At 48.8% G+C, this 21,561-nt stretch overlaps 7 protein-coding genes across 7 annotated transcripts; 2 read left to right on the forward strand and 5 right to left on the reverse strand.

Annotated features, from left to right (window-relative positions):
- Positions 1-1,720: 1,720 nt before the first annotated feature.
- BP5553_00219 (Uncharacterized protein) lies at positions 1,721-3,110 on the reverse strand (the record flags this gene model as incomplete). The annotated part of the gene is made up of 3 exons (XM_032008842.1): positions 1,721-1,987; positions 2,043-2,149; positions 2,207-3,110. 3 exons carry the CDS (start codon positions 3,108-3,110, stop codon positions 1,721-1,723), a joined length of 1,278 nt encoding a protein of 425 aa, XP_031872896.1.
- A 1,050-nt stretch (positions 3,111-4,160) lies between these two features.
- Positions 4,161-5,386, forward strand: BP5553_00220 (uncharacterized protein; the record flags this gene model as incomplete). Its single annotated transcript, XM_032008843.1, has 2 exons — positions 4,161-4,466; positions 4,526-5,386. 2 exons carry the CDS (start codon positions 4,161-4,163, stop codon positions 5,384-5,386), a joined length of 1,167 nt encoding a protein of 388 aa, XP_031872897.1.
- A 470-nt stretch (positions 5,387-5,856) lies between these two features.
- BP5553_00221 (uncharacterized protein) lies at positions 5,857-6,438 on the reverse strand (the record flags this gene model as incomplete). The annotated part of the gene is made up of 1 exon (XM_032008844.1): positions 5,857-6,438. The coding sequence occupies one exon, from the start codon at positions 6,436-6,438 to the stop codon at positions 5,857-5,859; it is 582 nt and encodes a 193-aa protein (XP_031872898.1).
- Positions 6,439-7,317: 879 nt separating this feature from the next.
- BP5553_00222 (uncharacterized protein) lies at positions 7,318-8,370 on the forward strand (the record flags this gene model as incomplete). The annotated part of the gene is made up of 1 exon (XM_032008845.1): positions 7,318-8,370. The coding sequence occupies one exon, from the start codon at positions 7,318-7,320 to the stop codon at positions 8,368-8,370; it is 1,053 nt and encodes a 350-aa protein (XP_031872899.1).
- A 716-nt stretch (positions 8,371-9,086) lies between these two features.
- BP5553_00223 (uncharacterized protein) lies at positions 9,087-10,475 on the reverse strand (the record flags this gene model as incomplete). The annotated part of the gene is made up of 1 exon (XM_032008846.1): positions 9,087-10,475. One exon carries the CDS (start codon positions 10,473-10,475, stop codon positions 9,087-9,089), a length of 1,389 nt encoding a protein of 462 aa, XP_031872900.1.
- A 1,551-nt stretch (positions 10,476-12,026) lies between these two features.
- BP5553_00224 (uncharacterized protein) lies at positions 12,027-13,697 on the reverse strand (the record flags this gene model as incomplete). Its single annotated transcript, XM_032008847.1, has 3 exons — positions 12,027-12,781; positions 12,836-13,081; positions 13,130-13,697. The coding sequence occupies 3 exons, from the start codon at positions 13,695-13,697 to the stop codon at positions 12,027-12,029; spliced, it is 1,569 nt and encodes a 522-aa protein (XP_031872901.1).
- Positions 13,698-15,603: 1,906 nt separating this feature from the next.
- On the reverse strand, positions 15,604-17,999 carry BP5553_00225 (putative p protein; the record flags this gene model as incomplete). The annotated part of the gene is made up of 5 exons (XM_032008848.1): positions 15,604-16,059; positions 16,108-16,422; positions 16,469-17,227; positions 17,302-17,585; positions 17,696-17,999. The coding sequence occupies 5 exons, from the start codon at positions 17,997-17,999 to the stop codon at positions 15,604-15,606; spliced, it is 2,118 nt and encodes a 705-aa protein (XP_031872902.1).
- Positions 18,000-21,561: the final 3,562 nt, after the last annotated feature.

A 21,561-nucleotide genomic window follows, 5' to 3' on the forward strand; every position in this document is an offset into this window, starting at 1 on the left:
TATTCTTCCATCCCCCTTATTCTTCAAGGTAAGTTTCTTTCTGCGATATGTTTAGAAAGGCCCTTCTCGATGTCTTCATGTAACATATTATTCAAGAGAGGATCGACAGTTTACTAGATTAGTATTAGTACTAGTCGTATATCTTAATCAACCAATCGGTTGACTATCTCTACTATAAGGCAGCGTTCTTGGGGGGACCACGTGACACTCTTAAGGTATATTTATTCCAGAGAGCCCAGCTCGATAATAAAACTCTTTCGCGACAATAGTTCTATATTATAGTACGTAGGATAACCCAAGGCGAGCTTAGGATGCTTAGGCTTTGGTTCGGGTTAGCTCGGGCCCCTCTTAGGCATGCTCATCCTTTGTTCAGGCTAGCCTAGGTCTTGCTTAGGGATGTTCCCATTTAGCTCAGGTTAACAAAGCGGCTGATACTCACGTCCTGAGACTAATAACTCAGCCAAAGAAAAAGCCTGTTGTGGAAATTATTGATTGTTTTCTATAGGATAACCCTTATTGTTTATACTAAGCTGGGCGTCCCTACATATCTTCTTTCACAACAAACAATAAATAATAAGCAAGATAAGAACTGATACTTGGAATATTTATTGTCCTACACGTGTGGCTACTATAATGTTTGATCTCTTGTTTTTTAAGGGATATATAAGAACTGCAAACCTTCTGTGAAATAAGTCTTATCACACACAAAACATCTACATAATAGTATCATACTCTCCAATTCATCTACAGTCAAAAGTTTCAACACCGTTAGAAGCTCACTAAGCTAAACCTTTATCTTCTTGCATCTCCTAACATGCCGTACGGCCCTAGGCTGATTAGGTTTGAGAATAGGGATAACGGGAAACAATGGTATGAAGGAGTCACGTTTGATGTTGGTCTGGAGCGGGATGAGCTAGAGAAGAAAATAGGCTATTGTCTGGACAGAAAACACAGGCCCTGCACCTGCGGATGCGGAGATTGGGCTTTAACCGTTTCCATTGTGTGGGATATGCCCGAAGGAGAGGACGAAATGAGAATTAATCCCCTTACTGATGATATGGATAGCATTTGTGTTAACCTAACTACTATGGATTTCCGATCCGTAAGAGACTACCTCTCTGTGGAGTACAATTGGAAAGAGACCAAGTTTTGTAGCAAGCTAAAGTATTAACGCGGTGGTATTTTGCTTTGGACTTTCTTTGGATCGAGAGCCGTGTTTTGCTTTCCGGATGTTAATTGAGAATATCATTACTCGAGTAGCCTGGCATATTTTGTCACCCTCTCGGTTGGGTTCACAGTCCTGGAGTAGCAGGATGGGACACCGAGCTGTACTAGTCAGTCATCAATTGATCATTTCCTAATTCTCACCTCGACTTATTGTGAACATGTATGTGCTGCTCGTAAAAAATAACATAATGTTTGATTATAGAAACATGAAGGGAGTCTGAGATATTAGCTTATGGTTGTGAATGGATATAGGCAGAAATAGCTAGTGAAATGGTCTACTCTAGGACGAGGCAAATTTTGCTAAACCACAAGATAGCAAAACATACAATTTCACAACCTCCTCGGCCAATGACACTGGCATGAGAAATAACCCGAAAAATTAAACACTCTCTAATGTTACCTATCCATCCTTGGAATCATTTTGAACTCCACGATATGTCCGTACTGGGGTCCCAAGGAATCTCAGCAACTACCAAGTAGAATTTACCGCCTTTTAGGATACTTTCTCGATCAATTTCGAACCCATTCTACCCTCCGCCTTGGTGCTATTCTGGAACAGACTGCCTACTGGCGCCTCCAACCATTCTTCCGGGACGCCGATGAAATTTCCATCCTTATTGCTGACCCATCTCACGAAAAGTGGATTTGGTTTCTGGCCGTCCGAGTCCGGCGTGCCGTCACCCCCTACGCCGTTAAAGTCCCTGCGACGGGCATTGGTTTTGGGGGCTTGTTTTTTAAGCAGCTTATTGATTGTTTCCATCTGTGTAGTTTGTTAGCTACGAAAAATATGATATATGTAACTAGACATGGCTTACCTTTTCCTCCTCATTTCGTTTCTCGCTGAGGTTCTTCCTTCTCCGGGCCATCTCAGCACGTCGCATGGCATGCTCTTCTGCTGTGAGGTGCTTCTTCGTCTGGACTTCTGTAGGGGTGTGTTAGGATTGAAACCTAGCTAGATGAATATTGTAGAATGGCTTACCGTCAGGTAAGGCTAGCAAATGACCACTGCCACCTTCTTCGAGCCTCGCCCTCTGTCTTTTGGTCAATTTGTTGATGTCAGGCGTCGAAGCTCGACTACCACCACCTGGAGTATCGTCATCGCTATCCAGCTCCTCATCTTCCTCTTCTACTTCATCTTCGACTTCAATCTCCTCAATCTCTTCATCTTCGCCCTCGGCATCATCCTCGTTGCCAGTCTGCATCGTTTCTTCCTCTTCAACCTCCTCGCCAAGGTCGCTATCCAACTCGCTCAATTCCTCATCGTCACTGCCAAGATCAACCTCTTTCTGCTCGACCGTCTTGATATCGGCTTTGGGAGCTGGCTTGGCAGTAATGGTCTGCTTTCCAGACTGAGCCCTTGAGATTTTAATGACTGGAGGCGGTGGAGCATCCATATCGATATCACCATCCGCGTCCTCTTCCCCCAAACCATCATCCTCAGCGTCCATATCCTCATCATCTTCGTCCTCTTCCTCGTCCTCGTCACCTTCTACATCATCATCACCAACATCTTCCATTTCATCATCCTCATCCTCGTCGCTATCAGACTCCAGAACATAGCTTTTCCTGACATTCCTGGGCCGTTTCCCCTCTATTATCTCACCGCCGCCAAAACCCTTCATACTGCTTGCCGTTGCGGATTGAGCCAACGGGCTGGAGCCCGTGACTTGTCGAAGCTTGCTTGACGATGTTTTAACTGTTAAACTTAATGATTGTGAGCCGCTGGTCGACCCGAAAGCACCACGTGAGACCGTCGCACTGGAGACATTCTCTGCTGCCATGCGGCCTGATCGCGGTGACGACAGCAGGGTGTCGTAAGCATCATCAGTAATTGCTTCTTTCGCCTTTACGGCAGCAGAACGCTGACTGCGACGAGCTGGCATGGCAGGCAACCGGATTGGCAAGTGGGGTTGAAAGACGAATTGAGGGGTACAGTAAAGAAAATGAAACCAAATGAATGTAGATGATTGAGTTTGCTCGCAATGACCACAAGGATATGACACTGTCGCTGTCACAATAAGAGAAGTTTGATGAATTCAAGTTCGCAACGCAGGATGGTAATGTGGAAAAGAGTAGGGCAGGCGCGACGGCAAAGCGCATGAGTGAAGGTGATGGTGATGTTCGCGGCGCTTGACTCTTACACACGCGTCCGTCTTCTTCCGTCGATTCTACCCAACCAACACACGCGATGCAGAAGTGCTTGTTCATTTCGCAAGGATGCAGAAGTGCTGGAGTCTTGAAAGAGCTTTACGGAGGATACACCGCCACCGCGCTCATTTATAACTCAACATCGCACCGCTCAAGCTTAAAAATAATTGATTTGATCGGATACTGTAATGAGATTGCGTTTTAACTTACTTGTTCCTCTTCACTACCGCCGGAGTAGCGCTAGATTTGGCTTTTTCAGCTTTCGATAGTCCGGCCCAGTCGTACCCCTCCGCCTCCTCATCGCCCTCCGAGTCCGTACTGAGTCGCCTCACCCTCTTACTGGCTCTATCGGCTTTCCCTGACATGATCTCTTCTGCAGTTGATGGCGGATTGGCGTGTTCGTTTGTGTTGCTCGACGCTTATAAGCATGTGGGTCGCTGCCAGTGTTCCCAACAGCTCGTGATACGAAGCAGCGTAGAAGTAGTAGATCTAGTTGTATAAAGTATACTTTATCGAACGGATAATGCGTCTCAGGAAAGTAAGGGATAAGTAGTAAGCGATATCAAAAACGTGACCAGATATTGAATTGTATATTGGAAAGCAGGTGTTTGCGGTTCGAAGTGAAAGTTGGTTCGACTGGGCCGGGGTGCTATTCATCCAATGGGAAGGCGTGTTCTAGCTTATGTAAACAAGGTTGCTGGGCCGAGGCATATTGAGTCGCGACCAACAATCACCCGAACAACCACTTTCTCCTGAACAAGAACCAGCAGACAAGAATACACACCATGAGCGATTCAGATCCAGAAGGCAAGAAGCCAGGAGTGCCATTGTGGCAACTCAAGTCGCAAGAAAAAAAAGAGTCGATGGAGGAATCTACAGAGCCGGCTCCCACTCCGGAATCAACAAGTCGGGACGAGGTCCTGGAGCAGGCAAAGAAGTTCCTGGAAGAGGACGAAGCGAAGGATGCCTCGACAGATAAAAAGATTGCATTCCTAGAGAGTAAAGGTGTGCGAAGTGAAGAGATAACGGAGCTGTTGGGCGTCACTCGGAACACCGAAGCCAGCAATCCCGCACCCTCCCAAGCTCCCCAAGTACGTTCTTCCTGTTGCGATTGCGATGAAGAGCACTCAACTAATCCGCTCGCTCACAGACACAATCGCCTGCTTCCGTCAAGCCCCCAACTCCCCAAGTTTCCTCTCCAATACAAGCCAGACAGCCATATACGCAGGCGCCTTCAGCGCCCCAAGGCCCTCCCATAATAACCTACCCCGAATTCCTCGTCACCCCTCAAGAACGCAAGCCCTTAGTCACAAAACCGCGCCTTTTAGCAACCCTCTACGCCTTTGGCGCACTTTCTACGATCCTCTACGGCACTAATACCTACCTCGTAACTCCTATGATCGAGTCCCTAACTAAATCCCGACTCTCCCTAAACTCGACGGCAACCTCCAACCTCGAAAAGCTAATCGCCAAACTCGAGAGCCTGGTCTCCACAATTCCCATCTACACGCCGAAACAGCAAAGTATTCAGGTGGGAGATGATATTATAGGAGGCGACGAGAGCGAGGACGAGGACCCCACGGAGCTTTTCCACCGCGATATAGGCGTTCAGACGTCACCTTCACACTCCCAGAATCCGTCTCGGCCAGGATCGCCAGTTCCCGATTCGGTGACAGAGATTAACAAGCACGTCTCCCGACTTTCCACACTCTCGACGCATATCAACGGGCTGGTGTCAGACAGCACGAGCGAAGGGCAGGATACTAGCGAGCTAGAAACTACGATTGGTGTTCTGAGAGAATACTTGGATGGTATTGCGTACACACCCCCTAGTTATGGCTATGGCTTGAGTGGTTCGTTTGGCGGATATAATGGATCCGGGGATGGGAAGGACAAGGAAAATGATGAGATTGCTAAGGTTAAGGCTGGGATTAGGGGGGTGAAAGGGGTGTTGCTCAGCGCAAGGAGTTTTCCTCGAGGTGTAGCAGTTGGTGGTGGTGGGGTGCGGTGATGGAAGTGTCTACGCTCATAATAGATAATATTGCTTTACAATACCGTACGAGTAGATATCTAGGTAGGTAGGTATATTGTGTGCCGGCCTGGACGACTGGGGGATGTTTTGGATGATGACGGAAGCATTATAAGACTTGAACAGTCCTTATCTGGGCCGATTGACAAACAGCGACATGTACAAATGTATTAATGGGCAGATACCTAGGTATAGCGTATGGAGCCACAAAACACACAATAGAGCCACAAAACATACATATAGTCAGTACCATAGAGAACTAACTGCATCGCTTAAAGTTTAGGCACTCTCCGCCTGGGCTCCTAGGCCAATAGGTAAGCCAATATATTAATGACGATCATCATGCAATTGACAACCGCAAGCCCCGTTATTGCTCAACCAAGTACGGAGTAAGAATAGAGTAATGGTGTCAAGATCCTCGGCGGTGGAATCAAGCCACCAACTCTGATTATTCATATGCTTGTCTCGGGGCCAAGTGGCAAATCCAAGAGTCGTCCAAGAGTCCAAGAGTCCAAGACTTTGTTTCGCCCTCCACTATGGACTCCGCCTCCTTTTCCAAGCTCTAGCCCATTGAATTGCACCCACTCCGGAATCGAGCCTCCGCCGATGACTCGATGCGATGCTGGGTTCTTTTCTCCTTGCAGCCAGCCGGCAGAGGCAGAGACAGAGACAGCTTGATAGGCATGCGGAGCAATAACCCCGCGCATCCATCTGCCAATACTAGGTACGAGTACGTAGCAGCCGTGCAGCCGTGAACCAGTGAGCCAGCGTGCGCCAACCAAGCCCACGAGACCGCTCTTTAGACGCACGGCGCCGGCCTGCAAACGGCGACGGGCGACAGGCTCTCGATGCGCTGTAACTGCGATCCTTGAGGCTTGCGGCTTGAGCTCCAATGCAACTGCAAGCAAGCTCCAGGGAGAGCTCCAGGTCGGCTCCAGGCGCAACGCAACACTTGCAGTCTGACAGTCTTGCACAGCTCCAATTATCAATCCCAAAAGCCAGAAGCCAGAAGCCAGAAACCTGGAACCCCGCATCCTTTCATCACCCAGACTCGTCCACTCACCCTCAGACCGCGCGATCGACGTCGAGAACCGCGGAGGCGATGAAGCTAGAGACGGGGCTGAGGCGGTGATTCGACGCCAATGCTGTAATGCCAGCGAGCGAGAATGGCTTCGGAGATCGTATCGTACTCACATGCTTGCTGGTGTCGTGGGGAATGAACAAAGGGAGGTGCTCGAGTACTCGAGTATGTATTTCGTAGTTTTCATTTCGGGCTGTCTCACCATCGCCGTCTTCAGCTTCGAGACACAATCCATACAAGAACAGCCACAATCTCCATAGCTCTCTGTTTACCGTACCGATTTCTCTGCAGCTTCAAGAACACCGCAAACAAGCAGAAGCTGTTCCCGCTAGAAGGAAGGGTTTGCCATCGTCGGACCACGAAACCCTAAACCCAGCCGCTGCCTTCAATCGTACCATGGGCACAATGGGCCTCGTGACATGTGCCCTAACCTAGAACCATAACCACAACCACAACCCCTCCACTCCACTCCACCGACAGGTATTGCGTACTGCGCTGCACTGCGACTGCGACCGCGACTGGAGTCACATCCACAGTCCAGATCAATAACCACATCCACATCCACATCACCGCCGCCACCACCGCCAGACCACAGTTATAAATACTTCGTCTGCCCCAGGCCCTGTTGCCACCGCGAGACCCCCCACAGACGCACTCACGCATTCTCGCACAACCATATAATATACTCACACACTTACTCGAGTACTCCGTACACATTCATTTGCCACCCCTCCAGGTCACTCACTGTCCCACCACCACAAATCAACTCCCAACACAGCACACAAGAACACAAGTCTACCTAGCGACACATTGCATGGGAGGATTAAAGGACATGGTTTTTGGCCCCGTCCCAGGTACTTCAGCCCATCGGCGACGGAGCATGGCGAACACCAGTGCCATCACAAATTATGAGGCGGATCTGACGAGTCGAGATCGTGCCAAGCAAAAAGACGCCGTGAAAAGGTATCTGGCGGAAAACGTGAAGGATGATTGGAAATGGGAGTGGCCACGGCCAGAGACTGATTCCACGTCCCAGCATACCTCCCCACACGAGGAGAATGATTTGCGGTGGAAGGAGAGAGACGAATGGATCAGCGATGCCAGTGACGTCGAAGCAGCCTCTGTCATATCCGCGTCGAAGAATAAACTCGAGAAGCAGGATTCGAAGATGGTCAACAGTCCTTTTCGTTTCGAGAACCCAGACGAGGTGGGGGAAACAATCAAGAGGGGCGAGTTAGACAGGAAACGCCGCCGCAAAAGACGCCTTAGGGAAGAAATGGCCTGGAGTGATGGCCTGCGCTGCTTTGTCGAGCGGCGCGATGCATGGACGGGCGCCCGACAAGTTCCCCGTCCCTCTGCTGATCCCGAGAAGCGAGCTTCGCTATCGAGCGGGGATGGCAGCTCGACTGCCATTGAAAACGACGACGAAGACGAGTGGGAGGACGACGATACCGAGATCCCCATCGCGCCGCCTCTACTGCCTCCCGCGAACGCCATGCGTGCCAGTATCAAACCGGATGCTTACAATACGATTTACGACAAGGTCATCTTGCAGCAGTTAACGCCTACCTGTCCGATGAATCTGAAAGACGTCACAAGGGCATGTGTGCAGGGGTGGAAACGGGATGGAGAGTGGCCTCCAAAAGCCGGGCCTATAGAGCCCCCAGCTGCGAAGAAGAAGAAAGCCAGAAGGCTGAGTGTGGCAGGTATCTTCGGCCTCGAGAAAGACAAAGTCAGGGAAGAGGCCAAGGAGAAAACAGAGAAGTCTAAGGAGCGAGATCCTGTCATGGGGAATCGAGGTGGCATCCGCGGGAGTCTACAGCGCATACTGAGTCGCAGCAAGGAAACAGCGCCCAAGGCAGAACAGGTTGTAGCGCCTGGTTAACCCACGACATTACATTATCGACGACTTGATTCTCTACGCTGGGCCTACGGGTGCTAGTATGTAACGGCCTCACAGAATGAATACTCTAATACATACATAATCTGGCGTTATTTCTCCAGAGGCGCTATGGAGATGGGGTTTCGGGAAGCGAGGGCAGTTGGAATTTAAGGGATAGGATCAACGTCCAGAAAGGAGTGGCGTTAGGGTTGGTTTTTCAATGGGATATATACGGATGTAAGGTACGCCTTACATAGCATGGGCGCTTGGGTTAAGACTCACTACTCTGATAATAGGTATCTATGGCATGGCATGAGTCGTCCTGGTAAATGGAGGGACAATGCCATAATACAGATTCAATATTAATTAATAGTAATAACGTTTAACATCTCGGTCTACATCTACAAGTATATTTCTTACTTGACGCACAGCAGATAATTCATTATCTAGGTATACTTAAGTGAAGAATAGTAGCTGATCGTGTTCTCTTTCCCTCATTACATGACGTCCCCCCTTTTTCCCTTGGCGAGTGCCAAGGGTGTAACTCGCAGGCCATAAATATCCCGAACGTCATCAAGAATTTGGCCCTCAAATCTATGCATAGGTAGGTATACTTGTACTTTACGGTGCAATATGATTCCTCAACTTACATGAGATGAAAATCACCTAACACTAGCCCAGTGGTATCGTGCCCTACATGAATTAGATATTAGATCAATTTAGCGCTTAGATTTCTTCGCTGGTCTCTGCCTATCTATTCCCACAACATCCTCCTGCAACCTCCTCTTCTCCTTCCCAGCTCTCGATCTCAACACCATTCCAAACGGCGGTACTTTTGGTTCCAACGCCTCTGTATGTTTCCTCGGAGCTGATACTTTCATACTTCTCCCTATACCCGACCGTTTCCCACCCGTCTTCCAGAGATGTTCCGCCCGAAAATGCGTAGGGAATAGTTCCCCTAAACCCCTTCCACACGGGCAAGATATACTCCGAACTTTCCTCCTCTCTAGATAATCATCCCAAATCACCATCGCACTCCGTCTCCACCCCCCATCCCCAGCTCCATACTCTTTAATCTGCTCATCAGCATCAACCCACGCTTTAACTGCCATGCTCTCCCGCTGATTATCCAAACCCAGCTCCACGCTTTTAAGGAAGTGTCTAAAGCAATCCCTCCGAAAACTCTCATCCGCGCGGTCAATCCCCGCCGCGGACAGCGGCGCATATGTCTTGGAGGACTCTGGTGTAGTGAAGTCCAGCGCGTTGAGAAAGCCGCCTGTGGTAGTGAGGACAGCGTGGATGGTACCGACGGGGAGGTATACAGCTTCTTTTGCAGTGGTTTGAAAGATAAGCCCGCCTTCGAGCGAAGAGCCGATGCAAGATAGTTTAGCTTTCCGGCCTTGCTGCGTGTACATATGCGCGAGATTTTTGGGCGTCGGTGGAAATGCGAGCCACAGCTTAGTGCACTGTCCAAGTGGGACTGAGAGACCGTCTGCGGAATCTATGTGTAAATCAGTTTGGGAGAATCGCGGGGTGAGGAATAGTTGGTGTCCGCTCTCGTCGTAGGGTTCTACGTGTTTGCTGAGCGCCTCGGGGCATTTTAACAAATCGTCTGGTAGTTCTGGGATGTTTAGGCCGATTAGCGAGACTGGTGCTGAGGTGCTTGGTTCGTAGAGCTGGGCTATGGCGGTTCGGGGATCGGCTTTGGAGTCGGGTTCTCCGCGTCGATAGGTTGTAAATGTCTTGTTTTCGTTGGAGCTTTCAGCTAGTTTGTTTAGTGTTGCTAGGACAAGATCAACGGAAGAGGGAGGTGTTTTCGTCCAGCACTTTTCGGCTGGGAAGAGGCGGGGCCAGGTGGTTGTTGATTCCGTCCAGAGGTCTTGAACTTTCTTGGGGATGGAGCGAAGTGGCGAAACTCTCATTCCTTGTAGGACTTTGAGGGTGCCCTTATCGAAGCCTACTAACGTGTTCAGGAGGTTTTCCACTGGGGTGACTGGGCGTTGGGTACATCGATTTGAGAGATATCTCGCACTGAGGTTGGAACATTCTGTGTGGACTATACCGGCCTCGTCCAGCGATATATGGAGATTCAGGTAGAGCGATGGCATTTTATTGGGAAGTAAATTGATTTGAAAAGGGGTAGATGATTGAGAATAGAGGAGGGTGCTTTTCCTTTGGAACATGAATAAGATATTACACCTGGTGAAAATCAAAGAACGTAACTAAGAAAGAGAAGGAGGATAGAGAAAGAGTATGGTTGAATCATCAGAGTGACCCTTCTTGCTTATTATTCTCTTGACAATATGAAGTTCCTATTGTCCAGAAGCCTGTGGGGTAATGAATACCACAATAGTAACCATGTACTATGTTGACATCTTTTTCGATATAATAGTGTGGGATATATTTTAAAATATTTGTCTTGGAAGACAAGGAGTGGTTTTGCATTAGGACTTAAAAGGAGATTCGAGTTTGTGTCGTAAGTGCGCCTTTGGGTTATGTTTGTCCGCTTTGAACACTTGACTCACCCTGCGCTATGTATGAAAACATTATTTATTAGCCATTGGAGTCATAGGATGGGATTATTTATGCTTTTATTAATTATGATAGGAAGGATGCTATTAGAAGTTAAAGTGACCCTTAGTTACTACGAGGCAATGGGAGAAAGAGACCAAGAGAAAACCTGGCACATGCGAAGTGCATATTTGGCCTCGCCCGGCCTATGCCCTTTATACATTAAAGCAAGCAATAAGATACCAATACCCTTGGCAGTTAGTTCGGCAAGGAAGGCTTATTACGAGACTAACTGACCGCCTACCAAAAGTGAAGTGGCAGTTCAACCTCGCCCCGCCTACCCTATATACCCAAATAAGCGGTTTTACCTCTAACGAAAAGATCTCCCTCTCCCGTGGCCTACTTGTAGACGCGAGTGATAGTTCTTCGGAAGTATCAGTCCAGTGACCGATCGGATAGCGGTTACCCCTATCGGAAATGAGGTTATATCCTGACACCAGCGACAGCTCGCAACCGGGGCTCTTACCTGTCTGTAAAAGGGGTTTGAGCAACCAAGTTGCGAAGCGAGTCCCTCTGGCTTAGAGCCGCCCTTTCGGGGGTTGAGAATATGGGGTGTCCTAGTGGGGCTGGCATCTTTTTTTGTAGTTTTTTTTAATAATATATATTTATTTTTTTAGGATTGCGGGGGTAACAGGTTGTGGAAGCGAGGAGAAGCAAAGTCGGTGGGAAAAGGCAGATTCAAGTGTATGTAAGCAAAACGCCAGTCGCGAAACCACGTAGGAATATGTTAACTCTACAGTACGATAGAATTTCAGAGTATAAGATGATAGAATAGAGGTATAATTTACGTTCGGAAGTCACCTTGAAGTTGAAATTTTTTGTATAATGGGATTCATGTATTGCAAATGTTGTCTTTATGTCCATACCTCACTTCTTTAGGCACCCACATCCCCATTTTCTCCTGAGCTCAAATTGTGTAGCAAATTGTGTAGCAAAGTGTGCAAAACATATCTCATAACCCCCCAACCTGCAAGGCGCAATCACTGATCCATCCACGATCCTTCGTAAGCAATCATTGAACAGCACTAGCATCTTATTTCCCGCCAGCAACCACAGCAACCACAGCAACCACGGCAACGCGTAGCCTCCTACTCACCAAGCAAATCAATTGCCATACATCTGAAATCCTCAAACTTCTTGGCAAACACCACACGCTCCTTTTCAGCGTTCCTCAGCGCAGCCCTTGCCTCATCCTCGTTATCAAGTGCCATCTGCAGCGGCGAATCAGCCTCATCTTGGATAGTCAGAAAGCGCTGGATAGCGATAGCCTGAAGTTCCTGGCTCATCGACTCAACCTGTACTCTTGCCACGCCCCGTAGCGTCATCATCATATCATTATTTCTCTTTCTCAAGTCAGCTCTCGCAGTGTCTGCAACACTTTCTGCCAAGCTGCAGGCTTTCTCCTTCTCTGCGACCGTAGCTTCAAGAACTCCGTTTCTGTTCTCGAGACGAGTCAAAAGACGCACGAGGCCGCATTTATCTTCCTTCTGTTTACCTGTGCCTACTTTATTTGAAATCCCGCGCATGGGATGATCAGGATTGAATACCTCGCTGCGGCGATTGCGAAATTTTCGGACCTTTTCCCGTTTAGGGGCGCTGGGTGGGGATCCAAGTTGGACTCCAGAGCTCTCCTTGTTGACTACCAGGCGTACGCGTTGAGGGGCATCGGGTGTTTTTGGGTATGTAGTTTCGCTGTTAATTGGTACAGAGGCTACTGGAGAATTCTGGTACGGGATTCTGCCGGCCCAACCACGGTAGTCAACCGCCCGCATGCTTTGGAGTCGAGTGCTTTTTCGGGTAACTTGCTGGCTTGGCTCTTCATCATTGTTTTTTGGAGAGTCCTCTACAATTTTGTTAGATCGTACTCTAGTTTTTGGTTTTCAAAATGGAATCTTACCTGTGACTTTGCACACCCGCTTGGCAAGGACTTGCTCACTCTTTGGAGTTTGTGGAAATCCCGGCTCTTCATGTTCCTCATTTGATTGTTCTTGAACTGGAATATGATTTTGAAATTTGGCAAGTTGCGGAGTTTTGGGTGTGGGTTGTTGTCGGGGTGCCTCATCTTCGTTATCTGGCAGTCCTCGAATGCGAAGTCCATTTAGAACGGCAGGTTTCTGTACAATTCGAAGCTGGGCAGACTTTCCTAGGGGACTGTTAAATTAGGTTCTCCTAGGTTTGAAGAGAATCTCACCTTTTTGATTCTCCCCTTCTCCATGCAACAGCTGGTATATCTCCCAACGCAACATATTCAAACTCTCCCTAGTCCACTCTTGGATTTCATTCCTCAACTTATAAGCCACCATATACCAGTTGAGTTTGTCCGCCAAAGTTGCAGCATCAATATCAGCCTGCTGCCCTAGGTTCGCCACGATTCCACGTGCAGCTAACGACACCCATAAACCAACAGCATGGCCGAGTTCCTCAACAAGGGCAACGTCCAAGGCCTGTCGGGGGATGAAAAAGGCCGATGACTTGCCAATCAATCGGTACATCATGATCTCCGCCCAGGCCTTTCCCCAGTCGCAATTCCGTTCGATATAGGTCTCGAGGGCAAGCTCCTTGATACGATCGTCTCTTGAGTTCAGAATGACTGCACCATATTTGGAAGCAGCAGCAATTTGCTCCAGTGTGGTGATCTTTCCAAAAGTTTCCGGAAAGCCATCCATTTCGTGATGAATCTCCCGCTTGGAGATGGGGGTGTCGGGTGAGATGGGTGGCCATGCCCCCATTCTCTTCTCAGGGGTTGATGGAGTGTCCATCTTGGCTGGATTGGGGGGGGGGGGGGTTAACGCTTTGAGCAGATCGAGCTATTCGGAATTCGAGTGTAGGGGACAGTGACAAGACTCGATCTATTGATAAAGCATGAATGACGTACAGGTGCAGTCGATTAGTCGTTGCCGAACAAGGCACAGTATGAGCGCGGAAACCCAGGAGGTACTGATGGGGTGCAAGTGAGAAAGCAAGTGACTGTGAAGTGAAGATCGGTGCTCTACTTTGTTAGTTTCAACTTAATGGTGGTAGGAAAGTGAGGCAACCAACCTTCGGAAGTTGAGAGCGCGGGAGGCACCAATTGGCCAAAGGAAATTAGAGGTTCGGGAAGTGGAATATGTGGAAGTGCTGAGAGGAGCTTGTGGATCTACTAGTGTAGGAACGACAAGCTGAGGGAAGGTCCTTAACAGATCTACGAGTTGAAGCTGAATAACTTGACAAAGTCTTAGGAAACAAGTAGAGGTGAGAAGGGTTGGTCAGTGGTCGCCAAGCTTGACAAGCTAGTCAATGACCACTCTCTCAAACCTAAGCTGAGAAAGCAAAAGCTGACGAGGACGGGGCTAATCTTGATCAGGTCTTCTCGGAAGCTTTGTAGATCGTTGGGCCACGTTGAGAGAGGCCAAGCGGAGAAAGAAAGAGGAAGCTTATTACGGGCACCTACAGATCTATGTATCAATCACGAGATACGGTCAAGTTGGCCGAGGATTGATCCGGAGAAAGGTAGACGGTATGTACAAAGAGAGATCGGAGCCTGGTGGGGGGAGATCCTTCCTTACAGTCAGAAAGGCGAAGTGGCCTTGAGTGTTATAGTAGGAGGGAAGGAGAAGAGTGGAGTCTCCGATACAATATCGAAGAGGTGAGGTGTGGAGCAAAAGAGAGATGCGGGGTGTGGAAAGGAGACGAGGTGTAGAAAGGAAGCTAGGCGTAGAAGTGAGGCGAGGTGGAGGAGGAGACGAGGTGTGGAAGTTAGACGAGGTGTATGATGAGATGAGATGTAGAAAAGCGGCAAGTTAAACACATATACAATGTATCTGCAAACGGGCGAGGATGAGTAGTCATAGTTCTCAACCCCCCATATTGACTCCGACCTGGACCAAAACTATCGTCGTAGATTATGCTCATTACGGAGCTCTGAAATACTAAGGGCATAGAACAGAACTTGAAGAAGCTCAGGAGAAGACAAATGATTAAATGAAAAATAGGTAGTAAGTTTAAATACGGCAACTGAGGAATTAGGGGGCATGAAAATAGCGTTTAGGACTTTTAGGTGACTGTCGAAAATTATAATATGTGACGAAGAAGTAGAAAAGAGACATTCTGAGGCGCGGGTATATTTTCGTTCATTCACAGCACCTTTTTATTCATGGTCCTCGTCGTCTTCTGCTGATCACGCTATGCATCTAGCTAACCCCAAAACCCCACGGCTCCATTTTTTCCATCTTTGCCTTGCGTCGCCATGTTTCTCAACAGAAATCTCCGGGTATAACAACGTCCAAAAACACAAAACGTTATATAAATAAGACAAAATAAGGACACCGTTCCCCCCAATTTCCAACTCCTTTCAACCCCCCAAAAAGCAGTCAAAAGATATGATACAAGTATTATCCACCTTCCCTAGTTTCCTTGGTTTGCAAGAATAAATGACGATAATGATATTGATGATGAGACCGTTAACTGGATGCGCCGCGCTGAGTATGAGATGTGACCTTGGAAGGGATAAACAGTGCGTTAATGATTGGTGTTAATGACTCGGGGTGACGAGGAATTTGAGCGCATCAAGTGTTGATGGGACATCGGCGCGAAGGCTTAAGTTGAGAGCCAAGTCGAACGTTCTTATCACATCTGAATTGAGTGGGAAATAGAGTTCGACAAGGCTCACTAATCCCCAAAATTCGCTCAAGTGGCATTTGGCTTCTGCCTCTTGCCTATCCTCGGACTTGGCTTCACACCTGGTTTGGCCTGGGTGCCATTGGGCTGGTTGTCCGCGTCTTCTTTCACAGCACTGGGCCTTCTTCGTTTATTACTCGCGTTCGGGCTGGTGTTCGCGCTAGGCCCGCTCGAACCCTGCTGACTTTGCTGCAGTTGCATTCCAGGAGCTTGGGCTGGGCTTCCGCTCATATGAGGCGAACCGTCAGGAAGTGCAAGATGGGCGGCCGCAGGGGAAGCGCCCATCGCGAAATTTCCAAGACCCGGGGTCCTTGGTCCGGATGGATTTTGTTGTCCGCCGGGGTTCATGCCGCTAGTTGCGGCGACTGTAGCTACGTATTGGTCAAGAGCTGCATACGGCGCAAGGGCGAGATGCTGGTGGGAATATCCAAACAAAGGATTCATTTGCCCCATAACCTCAGCAAGCTAGGACGCGTTAGACGGAACAGTATGTAGATATATAGAACAACCTACCTCAAGAAATCGGAAAACTGAAGGTGTAATTCCCATGCTTGGCTTTACTTTAGAAGGCGGAATTTCAATCTCTGGTGGTGGTTGGGGAGGCGATTTCAGGGTCTTTGCTTTTTTCTTGTTCATCTCTGGTGATTGCTTTCCTTCGGGTGGAGCATTGACTTTTTGCCATTCCTTGCCCCAGTCGTGCAGGGGCCTTGCGGCTTCGATAATTCTGGTCCGGGGAAGATACTCTTCATGGTTGCTAGTAACAAACTCGAGAAGCTCGATCTTCTGGTCAGCATCGAAATGAGCACGTAATGTGCCGTTTGCAATTAACTAAAATAATTAGCGGTATCAATTTAGGTGACGCGAAGTGCCATACCTGTGATCCATTATCAAACCAATAGACAAAACTCGACTTTGGACTTTCGATATAATGCCCATTATTTGGCAAGTCCCTTTCTGACCCCTTTTCCATTATCAACTGCATGGTCTTGATGCCGCTCTCGAAATGGGTATGGAAGTATCTCGCTAAAGCTGGAAACGTGATCTCGTACTGCTTATTCGAAGTCTCGTCGACAATCCAGACCGAGTGCCGTAGCACTCCTTTGGGGGAAAAGAACCGATCTACAAAATGCAACCAGTAATTAAGGTCATCCCGTTGTTTGGACCCCTGCGCAGCCAGCCGTTGAGCACCACTAGCCATGTATGATTGCAATGGTTTGGAGCTTACCCCAAAGTTACTGAGATGGTCGGCAAATTGCATCAGTTTCATCAGGCACTGGCCCCTTAACTTTTCGACCTGTTGTCTTTGCTGCATCATAGCCGCCGCAGCGGCTTGCTGTTGGATGCCTGGTTGTGGAGGTTGGGCTGGCTGCTGTGGCTGTTGAGGCTGAGCAGCTTGTGGGTTTGGTTGTGGTTGTTGCGGTTGTGGTTGCGGCTGTGACTGGGGCGGTTGATTTTGTTGCGAAGCGGCTTGCTGGTGTGCTTGCTGGGCCTGTGTGATCTGACCTTGCTGCATATTTTGAAGCAGCTGCGGGTTCGGCTGGTTGTGTTGGCCTTGATTGGCACCACCTTGTGCTTGAATATTTGCTTGTTGTTGCATTGCCATCTGTTGGGCAAGGAGTTGTTGCTGCTGTTGCTGCTGGATGTATCAGCAAAGCTCAAATAAAGAATATTTTGATTCGATCGGAAAACTGTAAAATGTGTACGTACCTGATGCTGAGCTTGTGCTTGCGCCTGCTGTTGCTGCTCTAAGCTATGTTGAGCTTGTTGTTGCTGTTGCTGAAGATGCTGAGGCAAGTTTACATTGACGGGTCGTGCCATCGGCCCTGCTCCTCGCATGGCTTGATACTGCGCATTTGTCATCTGGCCCATGCCGTTGGGCATATTGACCGGCATTCCACTATAATGTTGGGCCATCATAGCTTGACGGGCAGCTTGTGCCCGCTGTTGCTGTTGTATTATATGTTGCTGTTGCATTTGGAATTGAGGAGCGACTAGTATTAGGTCTCTCGTTAGCACCCGGCCTGTCAAAAAAAGTCGGGTAGATAGAAGCTGCCACTCAAAGCAGCGAAACATTGCAAAGGGAACGCGAATAAGTACTTACAAGCCATTGCCTGCTGTTGCTGTAGCATTTGTGCTTGCTGAGCATGATTCGGGTTAAGATGTTGTAATGCGTGCGCACTTGGCCCTCCAGCGCCTTGTGGAATCCCACCCATCAAAGCTCCTGCTTGGGTAACTTGAGGTCCTCCTGGGCCAGAAACTCCCATATGCATCTGCTGTGGCATTCCTGGTTGCCCTTGCTGGCCGGGATTGTGGGGCACTGCCATCGGATGGCCTTGGGACACTCCTGGATGCTGTTGAATTCCCCCTGGATGTGGTGAGTAGGCCTGGGCTAGACTCGTCATCATGGTGTTGAAGGTCGAGAGTCCACAATGTGGATACCGACACTACCCAGTCCTACACCACACATGCGCCTCGGATCACGTCGCCCTCCTCCCACCACGACGGGGCCGATTGTCCCCTTGGTGGTCTCTGGCTCGCCAATGCCCTTATGTTCCTCCCTAAACCAGGAAAATTCGGGAGTTCAGGTCCTCGCGCCTCGATAAGCCAATTGTCTGGTTGGCGAAAGCTGTCTGGTCGTGAAGAATACTACCGGCTAAATGAGACCGCGTCGACGGGCTCCCTTCTCGAGTGCGAGGCCGGTGAACTCTCGTCTTCGCAGGAGCGGCTGTGTGACAAGCAGCTGTGGCACGACGTTGATGGTCGGTGGTTAGGACAGTGGAATGCGAGAGCAAGGCAAGATGGTCCGAAATACCGCGAAGCTGTGGAAAGTCGTGTCGCAAAGTCCGAGCGGCGAATGCGGTTTATAATCGATGGGCGACGAGATCAACAATCGCTCGACACGCGTTTGCCTGCGCCTGGAGGCAAAAGTCTCGACTCGCGGTGTCGTCGTGGCAGTCTGTTTTGGTGGATGGATTCCTCGTTGTCTCACGCTGGCGGGAGGGTCGAGGAAACGGGAGATGGAGATCCCTTGTCACGATGCAAGAATCGCGCGGGCTGATGCAACATGAAGGAGAAACAAGACGCTGCTGGGACGGCGGAAGCGCAAGCGAATTCGCAGCGACGGGTATGGGCGAGGATTAAGCGCGATATGGGTGGGGAGATGGGCGCGCGGTGAGCGCGGGAATATATGTATGTCTGAGAAGACCAGAGGGATTGGGAGGGAGAGATCGTCAACAGGAACACGCCCAGGAGTCAAGAGTTGTTCAGAGAACCAGAGGACTGAGGACTGAGGACTGAGGACGGGGTTGGAGGAGGATCCTGGGCGGCGAGCTCGAAAAGTGGTGTTTGGGCGGGTGGCGGCCTGAGTTGGCGCCTGAGGATTGGGGCTTCAATTCGCACGCCACGCCACGCTACGCCACGCTAGGGGTCGAGAGTCACGTTTCTGTCTGCACGTGAGATTATGCCCTAGTGCGAATACGGCATAGTCGCAATGGTATCCACACCCGCGCTAACTTTATATATATTTTCTTCGCTGCACCCAAATATTTTCTCTCTTCCTCTTCAACCTCTTCACTACAACAAGACCATCTCTTCCCAATGATACGCCTCTCGCAGCAGCTCCCACTCTCACTCCCACTCCCGCTATCGAGTGTTGGAGCTGCTGGGTATCTCTCCTGGTATGTTTACAGCTTGTTCCGCTTCCCATGCGCACCATTTCCTCCACTGCGCGATCTTATCTTCCAGTGATGACAATTCACAAATACTTCTTTTCCCAACTTAACCGCCCATGATGAAGTCAATGCTGCTCGGGCTTTCCATACGTGGTCTGCTTGTTACTTGCCAGTACCGTTGTCTGAGAAAGATCATATCATCCGCACATTGGTGTCGCGCTTCAATGTTCTTGAACCGCCGCTAACTTGCAAAAGCTTTCTCTAGGTCGCGCCGAACGCTCGATGCCCCTGGGTTGCCTGTCCACAATTAATATGTTGTGGGACTCAGCTGAATTGCTACAACTTCTGGATATATACGATTAACAAACAGGGCTACAGCTCTCCATCACAATTATAAGGTCAGTGAACAGTTCTATTTATCACATTCTTCCTTTCACAAGCTTTCATGATGAAACAACTTCCACATTCGCAGTTTTCACTCGAGTCCCATTAGAACCTAAACCGGGACAGATGAGGGTCATATCTTCCTTGGATGTCTGCATTAAGCTTCAACTATCAATATGTTTTTGCAATTCTTTACAGAGCCGTCGCGCTAACTCTCGTGCTCATTAAGACAGGTACCAATTTTGCATTTATAGGTTATGGCCCGGCTTAGATAAGGTCCAGTCACGATGGTCTAGGAGGGACTCGTAGGAATATCCTAAGCATCGTCGGTCATATGTAATAAAATATTATCTGCTCAGATCTTCGCTTCCAATTTGCTTCGTGATTTATCGTCTTCCTATACATTGGCTTGTGCAATTATATAGCTTGTCTCTAGATAACTCTACTGCTCACGGTCGTTCACCTATTTTGTGTAATACCGCATGACCCCCCCGAACCACCCGCAACCGCCGATGCTTTCAATTTGTGTTATGTGCGTCGGAAGCTTGGAGATGCTAGTCGTCGTCTTCCAGCTGTATCATCACCGTCTGTTTAGCTGCTTGTTATGAACCAGCCATTTAAAACTCATGAATTTTCCTGTCCACGCCGTCAGGGATATTCCGGGCTGAAACTTCAAACGTTTCTAGTATGTGTACCATATACATCGTATATCCTAGCTATAACAATCAACTTCCACCTAGAATACTGCAAAGAGGCCGTTCTTGGCCAATGCCCTGCAAGTTCAACCGAAACGAAACCCTCGAACTTCCAAAGTCCATGGCACATCAGGATTCCTAACATGTGGTGAAAGTCACATCCTTCCCCCTCTATCTCCATCTCCAACTCAATCCTTCCATCCCCCAAAAAGGCCCACATATTATCATGATAGCGCCTAATTTTGTAGCCCTCGAATCGCAGGGCTCGCAGCGTTTTCAATAGGTGCAGCATGTTCCCGCCTCATAGCGAGATGTCGTCCCTGTACCGAGAACGGCAATTTTCTGGCCAGACCGATTTGGTTAGTGCTAGGTGGTGGTTTGTTTTAGATATTGGCTTGCCGGGCCTTGTTGGACTTCGAGGGAATGGAGGTTTTCGGATCTGACTTTTGCGCACATTCGCATGGCACACTCCACTCAAATTTCGTGCTGGAAAAGATGTTGGTTTGCCTTTAAGCCTTCTTTTTAAACTGGATACAGGATAGCGCAACAGCCTAATAGGAGAACACAGAATTGGCTCTAGTTACTGATTGAACCACTAACTATGAAGTTATTGGGAAATCTTCGACTGGAGACGCTGAGGTAGATGTTAGGACGCTGGCTTGGGTATATTTATAATATCTACTTATCACAGCCCAGTCCTCCCTCAGCACGTTTCCGTCAATGTGGTCACCTTGCTTTACGAACTGTCAGTATGTATTCCTGTATGAGGCGATGTGAAATATATAACTAACAAATGCGGATCAAAAGCAACCTCGAAACCCCTAGCACGGGCAATGATATCGAGTTCGAACTCCCTGCCATTAGCAATTGCCAATCATTTTTCTGCGAATCTCTCAATTTCTTCGGATACAACGCTCGCATATATTCAGCATCAGTTATTGGACTTGATGAGATCTCGAACTTGGTAAGGAGAAGCTCGCCCGGTTTTTAACAAGGCTCAAGATACCCTTCTCCACCATAAGAAACCAAATCATCAGCTCCAAATTTTAAACCGGTCGACATTACCTTGCCGTCATCCTCCAACACCCAGGTGACCACTCTAGAATAAACAATTTCTTCAAATCCCCATGGCCTTCCCCAATCCTCGCGCGGGTCATATGAGCAATATCCTGCTTTGCCATAATATTCAGCTCGCTGCCTCTCAGGAGAGAAGAAAG

This window comes from Venustampulla echinocandica (assembly GCF_003357145.1).
Source record: "Venustampulla echinocandica strain BP 5553 chromosome Unknown scaffold_0, whole genome shotgun sequence".
Classification (NCBI taxonomy): Eukaryota; Fungi; Ascomycota; class Leotiomycetes; order Helotiales; family Pleuroascaceae; genus Venustampulla; species Venustampulla echinocandica.